The 16,609-nt window shown below is 40.0% G+C and overlaps 1 protein-coding gene across 1 annotated transcript in view; it reads right to left on the bottom strand.

The window, feature by feature from the left end:
• LOC138648128 (uncharacterized) overlaps positions 1-16,609 on the bottom strand; it is a 147,044-nt gene that overhangs the window by 130,348 nt on the left and 87 nt on the right. Inside the window, exons 2-12 of the mRNA XM_069737633.1 lie at positions 16,242-16,575; positions 15,650-15,701; positions 15,480-15,546; positions 15,130-15,352; positions 14,585-14,636; positions 14,381-14,447; positions 13,914-14,247; positions 13,313-13,364; positions 13,143-13,209; positions 12,794-13,016; positions 417-468 (exon numbers count right to left, since the gene is read on the bottom strand). Coding sequence (XP_069593734.1) covers positions 417-468; positions 12,794-13,016; positions 13,143-13,209; positions 13,313-13,364; positions 13,914-14,247; positions 14,381-14,447; positions 14,585-14,636; positions 15,130-15,352; positions 15,480-15,546; positions 15,650-15,701; positions 16,242-16,575 — 1,523 coding nt within the window. The remainder of the gene's footprint in view (positions 1-416; positions 469-12,793; positions 13,017-13,142; positions 13,210-13,312; positions 13,365-13,913; positions 14,248-14,380; positions 14,448-14,584; positions 14,637-15,129; positions 15,353-15,479; positions 15,547-15,649; positions 15,702-16,241; positions 16,576-16,609) is intronic.

The raw sequence follows: 16,609 nt of genomic DNA, 5'->3' as shown, positions 1-16,609 counted from the left end.
TAATATATGCAATGCATTATGGGGAAGCCTGCATGGTGCCCTTGAGGTCATGTTAGCTGTCTATAGCTAATGCCATTTTCTGCTTGTTATGCAATGACACCAAGCATTTATTTTTTTTCATTCACACAATTCGAATTGCAAATTTGTTGAATTTATCAGGACCAAACTTCGACACAAATTTGATTTCCATTGAATTGATTCACTCTTCTCTAGTCAGGATGGCGTTGTAATTATTTTAAAGCTTTTATGCCAGATATTAAAGTTATCAATTTATGAATCCAAGGGACTGCCAGTGCTTATGTGTGCAGTATTCCACTATTCTACTATCTATACAGTTTGTATTGTGAGTGATGTTTGGTGAAAGATCTGTTTAATACTATTTTAAAAGTGCTATAACTTGAAAACCAATAACTTACTCTACAAGATCTTCATTGATATCCTTTGCTGTTGTAAAGCACGATGATTCTTCTAAGAAATAAACAGGTAAATAAATGTTAAAAAAGCATGAAAATAGAAAATAGAATGACTGTAAAGTGGAAATACAATAAAAAGAAGTAAAATGTAAAGGAGTAAAAAATGGCAAGCAACCCTTGAATAGATTTGCTGATATAGCTTAATGTTTTTTTCAATATTGCTTTGTGATATACTGTGATTACATGAACTTGATATAAATGGTGGTGATTTTATAGTTAATGCAATGATGTATTATAATCTCTTTTTATGTCAAAGATCTGGGTGAACAGGCAGCTGGGCAGGGAAGTGCTATAGCTGGCCATTCATGTAGTTAGGATCAGATTTGGAAGCAAAGGGGATGCCTCCTGTTTAGTGTTTTAATTACTGCAGTGATGTTATACTGTATAAATAGACTGTAATTGTAATTTATGTTTAGAATGATTTGCACTGTGCAATGTGGTAATGTGTTTTTGGCACCATGTACAGCTTATTTCTGGTGTTGGAAACAAAACTACGCATTGAGTATGCTGAACATTCTGGAAAAAGGAGAAGTTTACTCTATAAACAGACCACTTGGTGTTGTTAGAGTTCAGTTGGGACTTCAGAATTGTCCCAGTGAGAGGTTGAAAAGGAAGGGGAAGACCGCCCAAGGGTGTGTGTGATAAGGAAGTATGGAGATCACATGCTTCTAAACTAACTTTGATACTTAAATGGCTGACAGAACCCAGCCAGAACCACACAAAGGTCTTGGAAAGAAGATAAAACAGAGGTCCAGAAAGGTAGTCATGGATTTGTGGGGACTCTAAGGCTACTTTCACACTAGCGTCGTACGACGCACATCGCAATGCGTCGTTGTGCAGAAAAAACACATCCTGCAAAGTTGTCTGCAGAATGCGTTTTTTCTCCATAGGCTTTTATTAGCGACGCATTGCCACACGTCGCAACCGTCGTGCGACGGTTGCGTTGTGTTGCGTTGGACCGTCGGCACCAAAAAACGTTGCTTGTAATGTTTTTTTGCTGCGTTGTGTCCGCCATTTCTGACCGCACATCCGCGGCCGGAACTCCACCCCCACCTCCCCACAACTCACAATGGGGAAGCGGATGCGCTGGAAAAATGCATCCGCTGCCCTCGTTGTGCAGCGCTTGCCCGACGTACCGACGTACCGCGACAGCCCGTACTGACGCTAATGTGAAAGTAGCCTCAAGGTACCGTCACACATAACGATATCGTTAACGATATCGTTGCTTTTTGTGATGTAGCAACGATATCATTAACGAAATCATTATGCGTGACAGCGACCAACGATCAGGCCCCTGCTGGGAGATCGTTGGTCGCTGGGGAAAGTCCAGGACTTTATTTCGTCACTGGATCCCCCTCTGACATTGCTGAATCAGCGTGTGTGACGCCGATTCAGCGATGTCTTCACTGGTAACCAGTGTAAACATCGGGTTACTAAGCGCAGGGCCGCGCTTAGTAACCCGATGCTTACCCTGGTTACCATTGTAAATGTAAAAAAAACAAACTACATACTTACATTCCGATGTCTGGTCACGTCCCTCGCCTTCAGCTTCCCGCACTGATTGTGAGCGCTGGCCGGCCATAAGGCAGAGCACAGCGGTGACGTCACCGCTCTGCTTTACGGCCGGCGCTCAGTCAGTGCGGGAAGCGGAAGGCGAGGGAAGTGACCAGACACCGGAATGTAATTATGTAGTGTTTTTTTTTTACATTTACAATGGTAACCAGGGTAAATATCGGGTTACTAAGCGCGGCCCTGCACTTAGTAACCCGATGTTTACCCTGGTTACCCGGGGACCTCGGCATCGTTGGTCGCTGGAGAGCTGTCTGTGTGACAGCTCTCCAGCGACCAAACAGCGATGCTGCAGCGATCGACATCGTTGTCTATATCGCTGCAGCGTCGCTTAATGTGACGGTACCTTTAGACAGTCAAGGTGACAAGGACAAAGGCTGTGTATGAGCTGGCCCGGAAGTTTAGAGATAAAAGGCTACATAGCCAAGCCGGAAGTTTAGAGATAAAAGGCTACATAGCCAAGCCGGAAGTTTAGAGATAAAATGCTACATAGCCAAGCCGGGTCACTGATTGTTCCCTGGGAGTTGGCTGCAGACAGCAAGATAAGAAGGTACTATCAGGAAAGATGAAGGGCTAGAGACAGCTAATGAATGTAACAGCTTTATACTGTATAAACTGTGTATCTACAAAAAAACACTATGTATTTGCCTCTATAGAAAGGAAAAGATGTAATGAACAAGTCACATACCGGCTATTTTCTATGTAATAATTCTGTAAAATTTATCAGTAAAATCAAGTTTATTCTCATAAAATGGCCTGAATCCTTCCTTACATATATCATAAACTTGGGGTTCCTGTACCAATTTTGCAAGGTGCAGATTAAGAGGTTAGCAGCATAAAACCTGAAGAACCTGTATCACTGGTGGCTAGGGTCGCAGCAAGATTCCTTAGACAATGTGACCTTATAATAAAAATAAACAACAACAACCTTCCTCCTTTTCAGAGCAAGACCTATGCAACCTTTTAAAGGAAATCTATCAGCAGAATTTAGCCCCAAACTGTTTATATGCAAATGTAGCTCTTGCAAAGACACTCAGACATCCTTGATTTTTCTGGTACAAATAAAACGCAGACCACTGTTCATCAGTATTTTTGATCTGCGATTCATGAGTGTTTGATCAGTGTGGCAGCTTTTACCATCAGTATTTCATCAGTGATTTCCAGTTTGGGAAAATGTATTAACAATTACAAAGCTTCTCCTATCCATTACAATGTTAATCATGGCCAACACACATACTGCATGCTAATGCCATCCGAGTGCTGTCCATGATTTTCACGGATCCACAGACTTGTAAGAGTAATTTTGATACATGGCGCAGATCAAAAATGGACATGTCTCTGTGATTTTTTTTTACAGCCACAGGGTCCACAAAACAATACAGATATGTGAGCTGTTCCATAATGGGTATGTGTTCTATCCATGAAAATCCCAGATAAAACAAGTACGTGTAAAACAGATGCCTGAATTAAACATTAATGGATTAGGTATTTTAGATATAAAAACTTACATATTTGCTAATATAAGAAGGTGAAAGCATGATCTACAATGTAAACCATATCTATTGTCATTCAGATGAAGGTTATTTTATTTTTAGGGAAGAAGGTATGTTAGTTAATTTCTGTCATATAATGTTATGTGCAAAATGTATTTCATGTGCAATGATTTGAAATTGGTGGGCATGAGTTAACTATTAAACATTGTGAATCTTTAGAACAGGGCCACCATCATGGCATTACTGCCCTTACTAGCATATGGGGCCCAGCGAGCAAAGGGGGCCCACAGCAGGCCCCCCTCTCCTCTTCCCAGCGGGCCCCAGTGGCAGGATTCCGCTGGCTCAACTGATCATGCGTTCTCAGATGCATCGGCAGTTAAAATCTGTTGCCTTGCGGTGATTCCTCCCGCATGACAACAGTTAACAACCGCCAGTCAATCACAGGCCGGTAACTGACGTCAGCAGGCACGTCGCCAACGTATGATGTCACTGTCATTCGACGGTACGCGTCTCAGATGAATCGAGTGGAGGACACTGCTGGACCTTGGCCAGGTAAGGAGAAACTTATTTTTTGTAAAACCGCAGTATGGGGTGCATTATACTCATATGGGGGGTGCATTATACTAATATAGAGTGCATAATACCACTATGGGGGACTTTAACTACCCTGAAATAGATTGGGGAACAGAAACCTGCAGTTCCAGCAAAGGTAATCGGTTTTTGACAACTATGAGAGACAATTGCCTTTCACAACTGGTTCAGGACCCAACAAGGAGGGGGGCGCTGCTAGACCTAATATTAACCAACAGGCCAGACCGCATATCAAATATAAAGGTTGGGGGTCACTTGGGGAATAGTGATCACAAAATAATAAGTTTTCATGTATCCTTTAAAAAGATGTGTAATAGAGGGGTTACAAGGACACTAAGCTTCAGGAGGGCAAATTTCCAACGGATGAGAGAGGATCTTGGTGCAATTAACTGGGACAATATTCTGAGACACAAAAATACACAAAGAAAATGGGAGACATTTATTAGCATCCTGGATAGGACCTGTGCACAGTATATACCGTATTGGAATAAACATACTAGAAATAGGAGGAAACCAATATGGCTAAATAGAGCTGTAAGGGGCGCAATAAGTGACAAAAAGAAAGCATTTAGAGAATTAAAGGAAGTAGGTAGTGAGGAGGCATTAAATAAATACAGAAAATTAAATAAAATCTGTAAAAAGCAAATCAAGGCAGCAAAGATTGAGACAGAGAGACTCATTGCCAGAGAGAGTAAAAATAATCCCAAAATATTCTTTAACTACATAAATAGTAAGAAACTAAAAAATTATAGTGTTGGCCCCCTTAAAAATAGTCTGGGGGAAATGGTGGATGAGGATGAGGAAAAAGCCAATATGCTAAATGACTTTTTTTCATCAGTATTTACAAAATAAAATCCCATGGCAGACAAATGACTAGTGATAAAAATTCCCAATTAAATGTCACCTGCTTAAACCAGCAGGAAGTGCGGCGGTGTCTAAAAATCACTAAAATTGACAAATCTCCGGACCCGGATGGGATACACCCTCGAGTACTGCAGGAATTAAGTACAGTCATTGATAGACCATTATTTTTAATCTTTAAAGACTCCATAATAACAGGGTCTGTACCACAGGACTGGCGTATAGCAAATGTGGTGCCAATATTCAAAAAGGGGACAAAAACTGAACTCGGAAATTATAGGCCAGTAAGCTTAACCTCTACTGTGGGTAAAATCCTGGAGGGCATTCTAAGGGATGCTATGCTGGAGTATCTGAAGAGGAATAACCTCATGACCCAGTATCAGCACGGGTTTACTAGGGACCGTTCATGTCAGACTAATTTGATCAGTTTCTATGAAGAGGTAAGTTCCAGACTGGACCAAGGGAACCCAGTGGATGTAGTGTATATGGACTTTTCAAAAGCTTTTGATATGGTGCCACACAAAAGGTTGATACATAAAATGAGAATAATGGGGATAGGGGAAAATATGTGTAAGTGGGTTGAGAGCTGGCTCAAGGATAGGAAACAAAGGGTGGTTATTAATGGAGCACACTCGGACTGGGTAGCGGTTAGCAGTCGGGTACCACAGGGGTCAGTATTGGGCCCTCTTCTTTTTAACATATTTATTAATGACCTTGTAGGGGGCATTCAGAGTAGAATTTCAATATTTGCAGATGACACTAAACTCTGCAGGGTAATCAATACAGGGGAGGACAATTTTATATTACAGGATGATTTATGTAAACTAGAAGCTTGGGCTGATAAATGGCAAATTAGCTTTAATGGGGATAAATGTAAGGTCATGCACTTGGGTAGAAGTAATAAGATGTATAACTATGAGCTTAATTCTAAAACTCTGGGCAAAATCGTCAATGAAAAAGACCTGGGTGTATGGGTGGATGACAAACTCATATTCAGTGGCCAGTGTCAGGCAGCTGCTACAAAGGCAAATAAAATAATGGGATGCATTAAAAGAGGCATAGATGCTCATGAGGAGAACATAATTTTACCTCTATACGAGTCACTAGTTCGACCACACTTAGAATACTGTGCACAGTTCTGGTCTCCGGTGTATAAGAAAGGCATAGCTGAACTGGAGCGGGTGCAGAGAAGAGCGACCAAGGTTATTAGAGGACTGGGGGGTCTGCAATACCAAGATAGGTTACTACACTTGGGGCTATTTAGTTTGGAAAAACGAAGACTAAGGGCCGGGGTGATCTTATTTTAATGTATAAATATATGAGGGGACAGTACAAAGACGTTTCTGATGATCTTTTTAATCATAGACCTGAAACAGGGACAAGGGGGCATCCTCTACGTCTGGAGGAAAAAAGGTTTAAGCATAATAACAGACGCGGATTATTTACTGTAAGAGCAGTGAGACTATGGAACTCTCTGCCGTATGATGTTGTAATGAGTGATTCATTACTTAAATTTAAGAGGGGACTGGATACATTTCTGGAAAAGTATAATGTTACAGGGTATATACACTAGATTCCTTGATAGGGTGTTGGTCCAGGAAACTAGTCTGATTGCCTTATGTGGAGTCGGGAAGGAATTTTTTTCCCCAAGGTGGAGCTTACTCTTTACCACATGGTTTTTTTGCCTTCCTCTGGATCAACATGTTAGGGCAGGTTAGGTTAGGCTATGGGTTGAACTAGATGGACTTATAGTCTTCCTTCAACCTTAATAACTATGTAACTATGTAACTATGGCAGTGCATTATACTACTATAGTGCTGCATTATACTACTATGGAGTGCATTATACCACTATGGGGGTGCATTGTACCACTATGTGGATGTATTATACCAATATGGGGGTGAGTTATACTATGAGGTGCATTATACCACTATGGGGTGCATTATACCACTATGGAGGTGCATTATACTACTATGGGGCTGCATTATACTTTGGGAGTGCATTATACTACTATGAGGGTTCATTATACGGCTATGGGGGTGCATTATACTACTATATATGACTTTGGAATGCATTATACTATGATGGATGACTATGGGGCAATATGGAGAGATGTGGGGGCAATATGGAGAGACGTGGGGGCAGTATGGAGAGAAATGAGGCAGAATGGGAGGACACGTGGGGTCCAGAAAGGGAGGACACATGGGTTTCAGAATAGGAGGACATGTGGGGTCCAGAATGTAGGATATTATTACTGTAGGTGCTAATTAAAGGAAAATGTTCTTGAGGATACTGTTTTCAGTGTGGGGGAGGAGAGGACCTGTTACTTTGCAGGGCGGCATGGTCTTTTTTTTTTCTTCATCTGGCGTAGTGTAACGGTTGGGGAAAATTGGGGAATGTGCTCTAGATAACTGTGTCATTTTCTGCTGAGACGAGTCCTTCCTCGAAGAAGTGATGGTGGTCTGAACTGGATGAAGAAGAAAAGCGAAGAAGAAGGACTTTAACTAGAGACGTCACCGGTGAGTCAGTGTGTTATCTGTACACTAACACTATATACTGTATACTACATACAGAGCTCCTGTGTATAATGTCAATAGTGATCAATGTATTATCGGTACACTGAGACTACATACAGAGCTCCTGTGTATAATGTCACTAGTGATCACCATATTACCTGTACACTGACACCTTACACAGAGCTCCTGGGTATAATGCCACTGGTGATCTGGTGATCATTGTATTACCTGTACCTATACACTATATACAGAGCTCCTGTGCATAATGTCACAGGCGATCACTGTATTATCTGTGCAGCAACAGTATATACAGAGCTCCTATGTATAATTTCACTGATGATCACTGTATTACCTCGACACTGACACTATATATAGAGCTCCTGTGTGTAATGTCACTGGTGATCACTAAATTATCTGTACACTACAGACTATATACAGAGCACCTGCGTGTAATGTCACTCGTGATCACTGTATTACCTGAACACTGACACTATATACAGAGCTCAGCATAGACGTTGGTCCCTGCGTCTGGCTCAAGCTGATACTGTGCGGCTGGTTACTGCTGTCCTTCCAGGCTCAGCCATAGTAACCAATACTGATCAGCGGCAAGCGGGTGCTCCTGGGACTAAGTCCTGCTTTTTTTCTTCTGAGCATGCCCAAGGGATGACCTCCCATTGGATGTCGGGGGTCACATGCTCAGGTCTCAGGCTTCCGCTATAAAAGGTTTGCATGGCCACAATCAGTGTGCTTTCCTAGCCCTAGTTAGGGTGGTTAGTGGCGTCTGCCAGAGCGGCGCTGTATGCACTGTGTGCGGTAATCTTTGTTCAGTCCTTACAACCAGTCAGTGTAGGGTGGGAACTCCCACTTGATCTCAGCATCTGACTCACGGTGTCCTCAGGCGCGGGCTCAAAAGCCACTGAGGTCAGAGTGAGATGAATCACCAGCATAGTGGGGGTGAGTTTCAGGGATCCCACTAGCGTCCATCTGCTGCACCCTGTGACTGCTAACAGGGCACAGCATTTCCTTTGTTTCCCTGCGACTCTGTGAAGCAACAGAGTTTGCATCAGTTCATACCGGGTGATGGAACCTGTGTTTATTCTGGCATAGTACTGCCATATAGTGCTGCCATTACCTAGCAGCAGGTTCCATCTCTGCACGGTGGACCCCGGGCTGCGAACACACCTTTTACTATCTTTATATTTATTCAGTGCATTCCGCCAGCCCTAACAATTAGTGATCTAATGATCAGTTATTGTAGTATTCAGTCATTATGTGGTTGTAATATATGATTCAGCTATGGTGTGTCCGCATTTGTCTCTTGTAAGAGTATTGGATATTTTAGCAAATATTAAAAAGGTTAGAGTAGAGTACGGCCCGGCCAAAAGAGTGTACCATGTCATGACTTAAAAATAAATCTTTTAGCCAAAACAAAAGCTGCTGGCTATGTATGTGATCTGGTGTTAGATGGCCACTGATAATGTGTGATTGGTGAGGTCGTGGTGCAGATGTGGACTTTTTGTATGAGTGGGTGGTGGGTCTGTGGAAGGTTCGAGGGTTGAACACAGAGCTGGAGATGAGCCTGGGTGGAGTCCCAAAGGGGCCCCAAAATTTTGCCAGTATGGGGCCCAAAATACCTGGTGGCAGCCCTGCTTTGGAGTGTTACGGCATGACTGCACTCAGATATGGTGCTAGCACCTAGTGAACCAGGGCAATTACAGAGGTCCATTACATCCAGGGGCCCACTCAGCTCTGTACACACTTTATACATGTTACTAGATGGTGGCCCGATTTTAACGCATCGGGAATTCTAGAATATGTTTGTAGTTTATTTATGAAGTTTTCAGAATAATGCAATTTATACACAGGATTTTGCCGGCCGCGACCAATTAGCGAAGCGTGGTTCAAATTCCACACCAATTCGCGGGCGGACTGCGCCTGTCGCTGATTGTTCACGGCTGGGCGTGACCAATCAGTGAAGCCAGGGCCGACTCCAGGTTTTTGAGGGCCCCGAGCGAAAGTAGTCTCAATGGGCCCCCCTCTTTAACACATAACACGATTTATGATGCACAGATAAAGCAGAGAAATATAGCACAGCCAAGTAGCATACAGCCCACGTAGTATATAACACAGCCCATGTAGTATATAACACAGCCCACGTAGTGTATAACACAGCCCACGTGGTATATAGCTCAGCCCACGTAGTATATTGCCCAGCCCATGTAGAATATTGCCCAGCCACGGAGTATATTGCCCAGCCACGTAGTATATTGCCCAGCCATGTAGTATATAACACAGCCCACGTAGTATATTGCCCAGCCACGTAGTTTATTGCCCAGTTACATAGTATATTGCCCAGCCACATAGTATATTGCCCAGCCACGTAGTATATATAGTGCAGACACGTAATATATAGCACAGACACGTAGTATATAGCACAGACACGTAATATATTGCACAGCCACGTAGTATATTGCACAGCCAAGTAATATATTGCACAGCCACATAGTATATAGCACAGGCACGAAGTATATAGCGCAGAAACATGTATATAACACTGCCCATGCAGTACATATCATAGGCCACGTAGTATAGAGCACAGCAATGTAGTATATTGCCCAGCCACGTAATATATACCACAGCCACATAGTATATAGCACAGCCCACATAGTATATAGCACAGAGATGTAGTATATGTAGTATATAACACAGCCCATGCAGTATCTAACACAGCCCACGTAGTATATAGCAATGTGGGCATCAATAGTAAAAAGTTGGTCACACAGGGTTAATAGCAGCGTTAACGGACTGCGTTACACAGCAGCATAACGCGGTCCGTTAACGTTGCTATTAACCCTGTGTGAGCGCTGACTGGATGGGAGTATGGAGCGGGCACTGACTTCAGGGGACTGTGCCTGTCGCTGATTGGTCGTGGCCGTTTTGCCACGACCAATCAGCGACTTGAGATTTCCGAGACAGACAGGCAGAAAGACGGAAGTTACACTTAGACAATTATATAGTAGATGGGGTCAGGAACTAAAGCAAAGATGCCTCTCATATTGTACAATTAGCACCAGAGTCTAACTGATATGATCAAAGCTAGCTTCAGAAGCAAAAATGTAAGTGAAAACCCTGATGTAACTAAGTAAAAAAGCAAAAGTGCTTTTGCTTTTTTACTTAGTTACATCAGGGTTTTCACTTACTTTTTTTTCTCTTGTAGGTTTTAATGTTTTGTGGCCAATATGAACATGCTTTTAACCTCTGCATGTGTACCAACTCAAAATAAGCTCAATTTTTGTGTTTTTTTCTTCAGAAGCAGCAGCTTAACTCTTTAAATGCCACTGGCAAGCAACTGAGTCTAAGTGATTTGATCAGAAACAACTCTAAGCACAGCATATTAACCCCTTTAATGGCACTGTCAATTGTGACAGAAGTATGGAAGTGCAATGCTCTTGGCACTGTCATGACAGTCAGGGGCCTACTTGTGTTTGGCTGAGTTTTATAGGAGAACTGTAATTTTGCAATTAACTGCTCTAATATTATAAAATGGATCACGGATTCAAGTTCCATTTGTGGAAAAAACAAATGAAAAAAACATAAAGAGTGAAAAAATAATGAAATACATTATAATATTTATCCCTTAGTGAATGATAAATTAAAAAAAATAGATTACTGAATCCTTTTTTATTTATTTTTTACCTTTTGTCTCCCCACAAAACATAAGATAAAAAGAGTACAGAAAGTTATATGAACCTCAAAATGGTGATGATAAAAACAACAGCTTGGGCCCCAGAAAATAAGCCCTGATACCACTACATGAACTAAAAACATAAATGAGTTACTTATTGTAATATAGTAGGCCAAGTGCACATAAATACCTAAAAATACTGACCCTGACTGTTCACCAAATGGTGCTGAGGAAATTTCAATAAGGGATGGCATTGATTTGTCTGTTGTCAGCTGAGGGCACAATCATGAATGTAGCAGTGGTAGCATTGACCGCAAACTCAATATAGAGCCTGTGAGTCAGGAACGGGTTGGTGATACCAACAGTGCCTGCAGTGGTTCAGTTTCACTTTCAACAATATCTGCATCCTAGATACTGTGTTGTGGGACTGAGGGGGCAATCCTGCTATGTTGTGGGACTTTGGGGCCCATAATACTATGTTGTGGGACTGTGAAGGCCATCATACTGTGTTGTTGGACTGTGGGGGAAATCATACAGTGTTGTGGAACTGTGAAGGCCTTCAGACTGTGTTGTGGCAGCATGAGGGACATCATACTATGTTGTAGGACTGAGCAGGGCACTACAACATGTTGTGGGACTGTGAGGAAAAGCACATTGGGTATTGGAACTGTGGGGGCATGCATACTGTGTTGTAAGTCTGTGAGGGCCATCATATTGCATTGTGGGACTATGAGGACACACTGTGTTGGGGGGGTACTATGAAGGCATCATACTGGACATATGGCAGGTAATGCAGAGTAATTCACTATGGGGGTCTTGTCCTGTGACTATGGGGCATTATTGATGGCATCAAACTTAATAGGGGCCAAGAATAGATGGCCATAGTGAGAACATAAAAAGGCTTTAAAGAGAACAAAATTGTTTTGTAGGTGCTTCAATATCTGCCTCTCTCTGTCTTAGAATGTCTGTGGACCATGACCAAGCCTTCTCCACCTATTTTGATTTCAATGGGGTGTATGAGTTTGGTGGTTGGGCAATTATGACTTCTACTAAGGGACCTCATGATTTCTATATATTCCTGTTGGAAAAACTTTGGGTACGATTCAGTATGACTGGCTTTGCGCCCACTAGTCCTGCTAGCTGACGTAGGCTGCACTTAATGAATTAAGTATATATAACAAATTCAGCATGTTTTCTTTGGGGCATGTCCCTTGAAAGAAATGCTTCTCCACTTGAGTGGTGTGGCAGTTCATGAGTAAATAATGCTGGCACTTTTGGTAAATTAAATGGGCAGGTGTAGAGACACCATATTCACACTATCTTTTTTCAAGATGCATTTTGGTGAAGCATATTCAAATGAACAAAAAACAATAAAAGTCACAAAAAATGTGATGCAACTTTACAAAGGTTTAACACTAGAATTATGGCATAAAAACATTGATGAATCGCCATGTTTATCACCTGTGAACTTGCATATTTTATTATTTCCATAAGGGTCTTTTTATTTCTACAACTTATGTGATTTCTAAACAATTTTTATCATAACCATATTGTTCCAAAAATAACACTCTTACATGCTATGGAAAAATAGTAGACATAAATCACCTGGAGGTAATCTAAATGGTTCCCGATCTGGCTCCTCTGGTTCTTCAATTGACAATCTAACTTTAAAGGACCAAGGAGAAGCGCCAAATGATTTTGATGTAATTCCATTCCTGGTTGATTGTTCATAACTCTTTTGACCTGGGATTCTTTCCACTATTATGATTTTACTATCTTCTGGACTCAATATTCCCCAATGTATTGCTGCTTGACATATTGAAGATTCCTAAAGCGAAAAGAAAGATAAATTAATGAGTATTTTTTACTATTGCATTTAATACCATAGAACTTTAACATATGGCAAACACACGTTCACAGAGGATTATATTTTTCAGTTTTAGAGGCAACTTACATAGTTGTAGAAACCTGTACCCCACACATTGTTTGGATGTTTATGGCAGCCAGATGGGCACAGTACTCTAGAAAAACAGTGCATATACATGTAAGAAGAATGCAGACAAAAGAAGGGGTACAAGAAAAAATCTAAAAAGGCTGAGACCCTTAGTTGCTTGTTAAACTTACTCTGCAAGTGGTTCAGCCAACTGTTTGGCAGATGTTGAGCACTGACCATTAACTATTAGGAAACAAGAAAAAAAATCTTACGAATTTATTTTCAACCTATAGATGAAATGGTGGCTGACTAGCATGTTTCTATTGGTGTACGTATAGTATCCTCACTAAAATAGGTCCTCACTAAAATAAATGGATGCTTTAATTAACTAGATGATTTAATCATTCAGTCTATTCAATATCTTGCTAGATGATGAAATGGATCAAAACGTATTTTAATCTAATCACAGTGATCTCAGGTTGTTCATTATATTACATGTTACTAAAATGTTAAACATGTGCTGCAGTATTATATCCTGCATTTCATGAGAAAGCAAATAATTGCATACTGTAAAATTAAAGAATATATTAAAATATGTCATTGTGTGAGTATACTGGGAGAAGCAATGAATTTGAGTGGCTGGTGTCCTATAAATTCTTCTACAATCTCTGTAGCCACTGCCTTTTTGCTTTAATTTATGAATAAGTGTATTTTTTCACTTCCTACTGTCACAGAAGTATTTTGTTTTGACTACCAGTATGCATTTTAATATACTTTATGAAAAAATGTTACCTATCGGTTTCTTAGTTTTCTTTCCACCTGATTCAGTATTTACTTCTGTTCCTTTAGGATGGAAAGGGTCTGTTTGTTTGGAGGGTTCCAAAGCTTCAAATGTTGATGTGTGATCAGTAAGTTCTGGTTTCTTCACAGTTTCCCATCCAGAAGGTTTACTCTTTGGCTTATAAACGCTAAATGATTCTTTAGAAGAGCCGTATTTATTGGACTTCACTCCATTCCTTGTGCTTTCTTCATAACTAGGTAGCCCTTTAACCTTTTCAATAAATATTTTTCCTCCTTTGTTGTCTATTACTCCATCATGAAGAGCTGCTCTACACATGGAGGAAACCTACGGAAAAAGGTAGATATCTAATAATACAACTTTTCTAACATTTTTATTTCTTTATTTCTCTAGGTTTTTTTTCCACAGTCACAGCTACATTTTCAATGTACTTACGCTCTTATTTAACATTTCAACTTACTGATGCGTAGGTTCCAGATCCATAAACTGGAGATTTGACTTTCATACAATCAGATGGACAGTCCATTCTATGCAAATGAAACCCAGAAAATTAAAATTTTCTTTTGGATAAGTAATTATTTTTTGAGAAGACTTTGCCAATTGATTTAACGAAACGATAGAGCTAATGTAGGAAAATGGAATGAAAACAGAAAACAATGCTTACTCTGCCGAACGATCTTTAACTTCCAGTGCAGTTAATGAACAAGATGATTTTCCTAAAATGGAAATTACATATCGGGTAATAGAATGAAAATAACTTTTGAATAAGTTGGTATATAAAATAGCATGCTGACACACAGTTGAATCTGAGTTTGGAAAGGAAAACTAAACTACAGAATTTGGTAAGAAATGTGCATTAATTCCAACAGAATCTATAAATAGTGATTTCAACTCTTAGTGTTCCGTAAATCATCACTTTGGAAAAGTCTAAAAATTGAAAAGAAACTCGGTTGCAAGACATAATAATTATATAAACCCATACTGCTTTTGCCAACCTGCAGTGGAGAATGAGAACTATTTTGTCTAGTAACTATATAGTATAGTTACTGCTGCAAAATTTTTATCTTAAATGAACTTGTGTATTTGTTTTTTCATATGGACCGATTTAGTTTTAAACCTTTTGTGGTTTCTAAGCAATTTGTAACATAAGCACATTGTTCTTGATATAAAACTCTTGCATGCTATGGAAAAATAGTAGACATGAATCACCTGCTGGTAATCTAAATGGTTCCCGATCTGGCTCCTCTGGTTCTTCAATTGACAATCTAACTTTAAAGGACCAAGGAGAAGCGCCAAATGATTTTGATGTAATTCCATTCCTGGTTGATTGTTCATAACTCTTTTGACCTGGGATTCTTTCCACTATTATGACTTTACTATCTTCTGGACTCAATATTCCCCAATGTATTGCTGCTTGACATATTGAAGATTCCTAAAGTGAAAAGAAAGATAAATAAATGAGTATTTTGTTACTATTGCTTTTAATACCATAGAACTTTAACATATGGCAAACACACGTTCACAGAGGATTATATTTTTCAGTTTTAGAGGCAACTTACATAGTTGTAGAAACCTGTACCCCACACATTGTTTGGATGTTTATGGCAGCCAGATGGGCACAGTACTCTAGAAAAACGGTGCATATACATGTAAGAAGAATGCAGACAAAAGAAGAGGTACAAGAAAAAATCTCAAAAGGCAGAGACCCTTAGTTGCTTGTTAAACTTACTCTGCAAGTGGTTCAGCCAACTGTTTGGCAGATGTTGAGCACTGACCATTAACTATTAGGAAAAAAGAAAAAAAATCTTACGAATTTATTTTCAACCTATAGATGAAATGGTGGCTGACTAGCATGTTTCTATTGGTGTATGTCTAGCATTATAGGTCCTCACTAAAATAAATGGATGCTTTAATTAACTAGATGCTTTAACCATTCAGTCTATTCCATATCTTGCTAGATGATGAAATGGATCAAAATGTATTTTAATCTAATCACAGTGATCTCAGGTTGTTCATTATATTACATGTTACTAAAATGTTAAACGTGTGCTGCAGTATTATATCCTGCATTTCATGAGAAAGCAAATAATTGCATACTGTAAAATTAAAGAATATATTAAAATATGTCATTGTGTGAGTATACTGGGAGCAGCAATGAATTTGAGTGGCTGGTGTCCTATAAATTCTTCTACAATCTCTGTAGCCACTGCCTTTTTGCTTTAATTTAGGAATAAGTGTATTTTTTCACTTTCTACTGTCACAGAAGTATTTTGTTTTGACTACCAGTATGCATTTTAATATACTTTATGAAAAAATGTTACCTATCGGTTTCTTAGTTTTCTTTCCACCTGATTCAGTATTTACTTCTGTTCCTTTAGGATGGAAAGGGTCTGATTGTTTGGAGGGTTCCAAAGCTTCAAATGTTGATGTGTGATCAGTAAGCTCTGGTTTCTTCACAGTTTCCCATCCAGAATGTTTACTCTTTGGCTTATAGACTCTAAATGATTCTTTAGAAGAGCCGTATTTATTGGACTTCACTCCATTCCTTGTGCTTTCTTCATAACTAGGTAGCCCTTTAACCTTTTCAATAAATATTTTTCCTCCTTTGTTGTCTATTACTCCATTATGAAGAGCTGCTCTGCACATGGAGGAAACCTACGGAAAAAGGTAGATATCTAATAATACAACT

This window comes from Ranitomeya imitator, chromosome 8 (assembly GCF_032444005.1).
Source record: "Ranitomeya imitator isolate aRanImi1 chromosome 8, aRanImi1.pri, whole genome shotgun sequence".
NCBI classification, from domain to species: domain Eukaryota; kingdom Metazoa; phylum Chordata; class Amphibia; order Anura; family Dendrobatidae; genus Ranitomeya; species Ranitomeya imitator.
The sequence above is the reverse complement of the archived record's forward strand: the minus strand, read 5'-3'. Positions and strand labels throughout refer to the sequence as shown.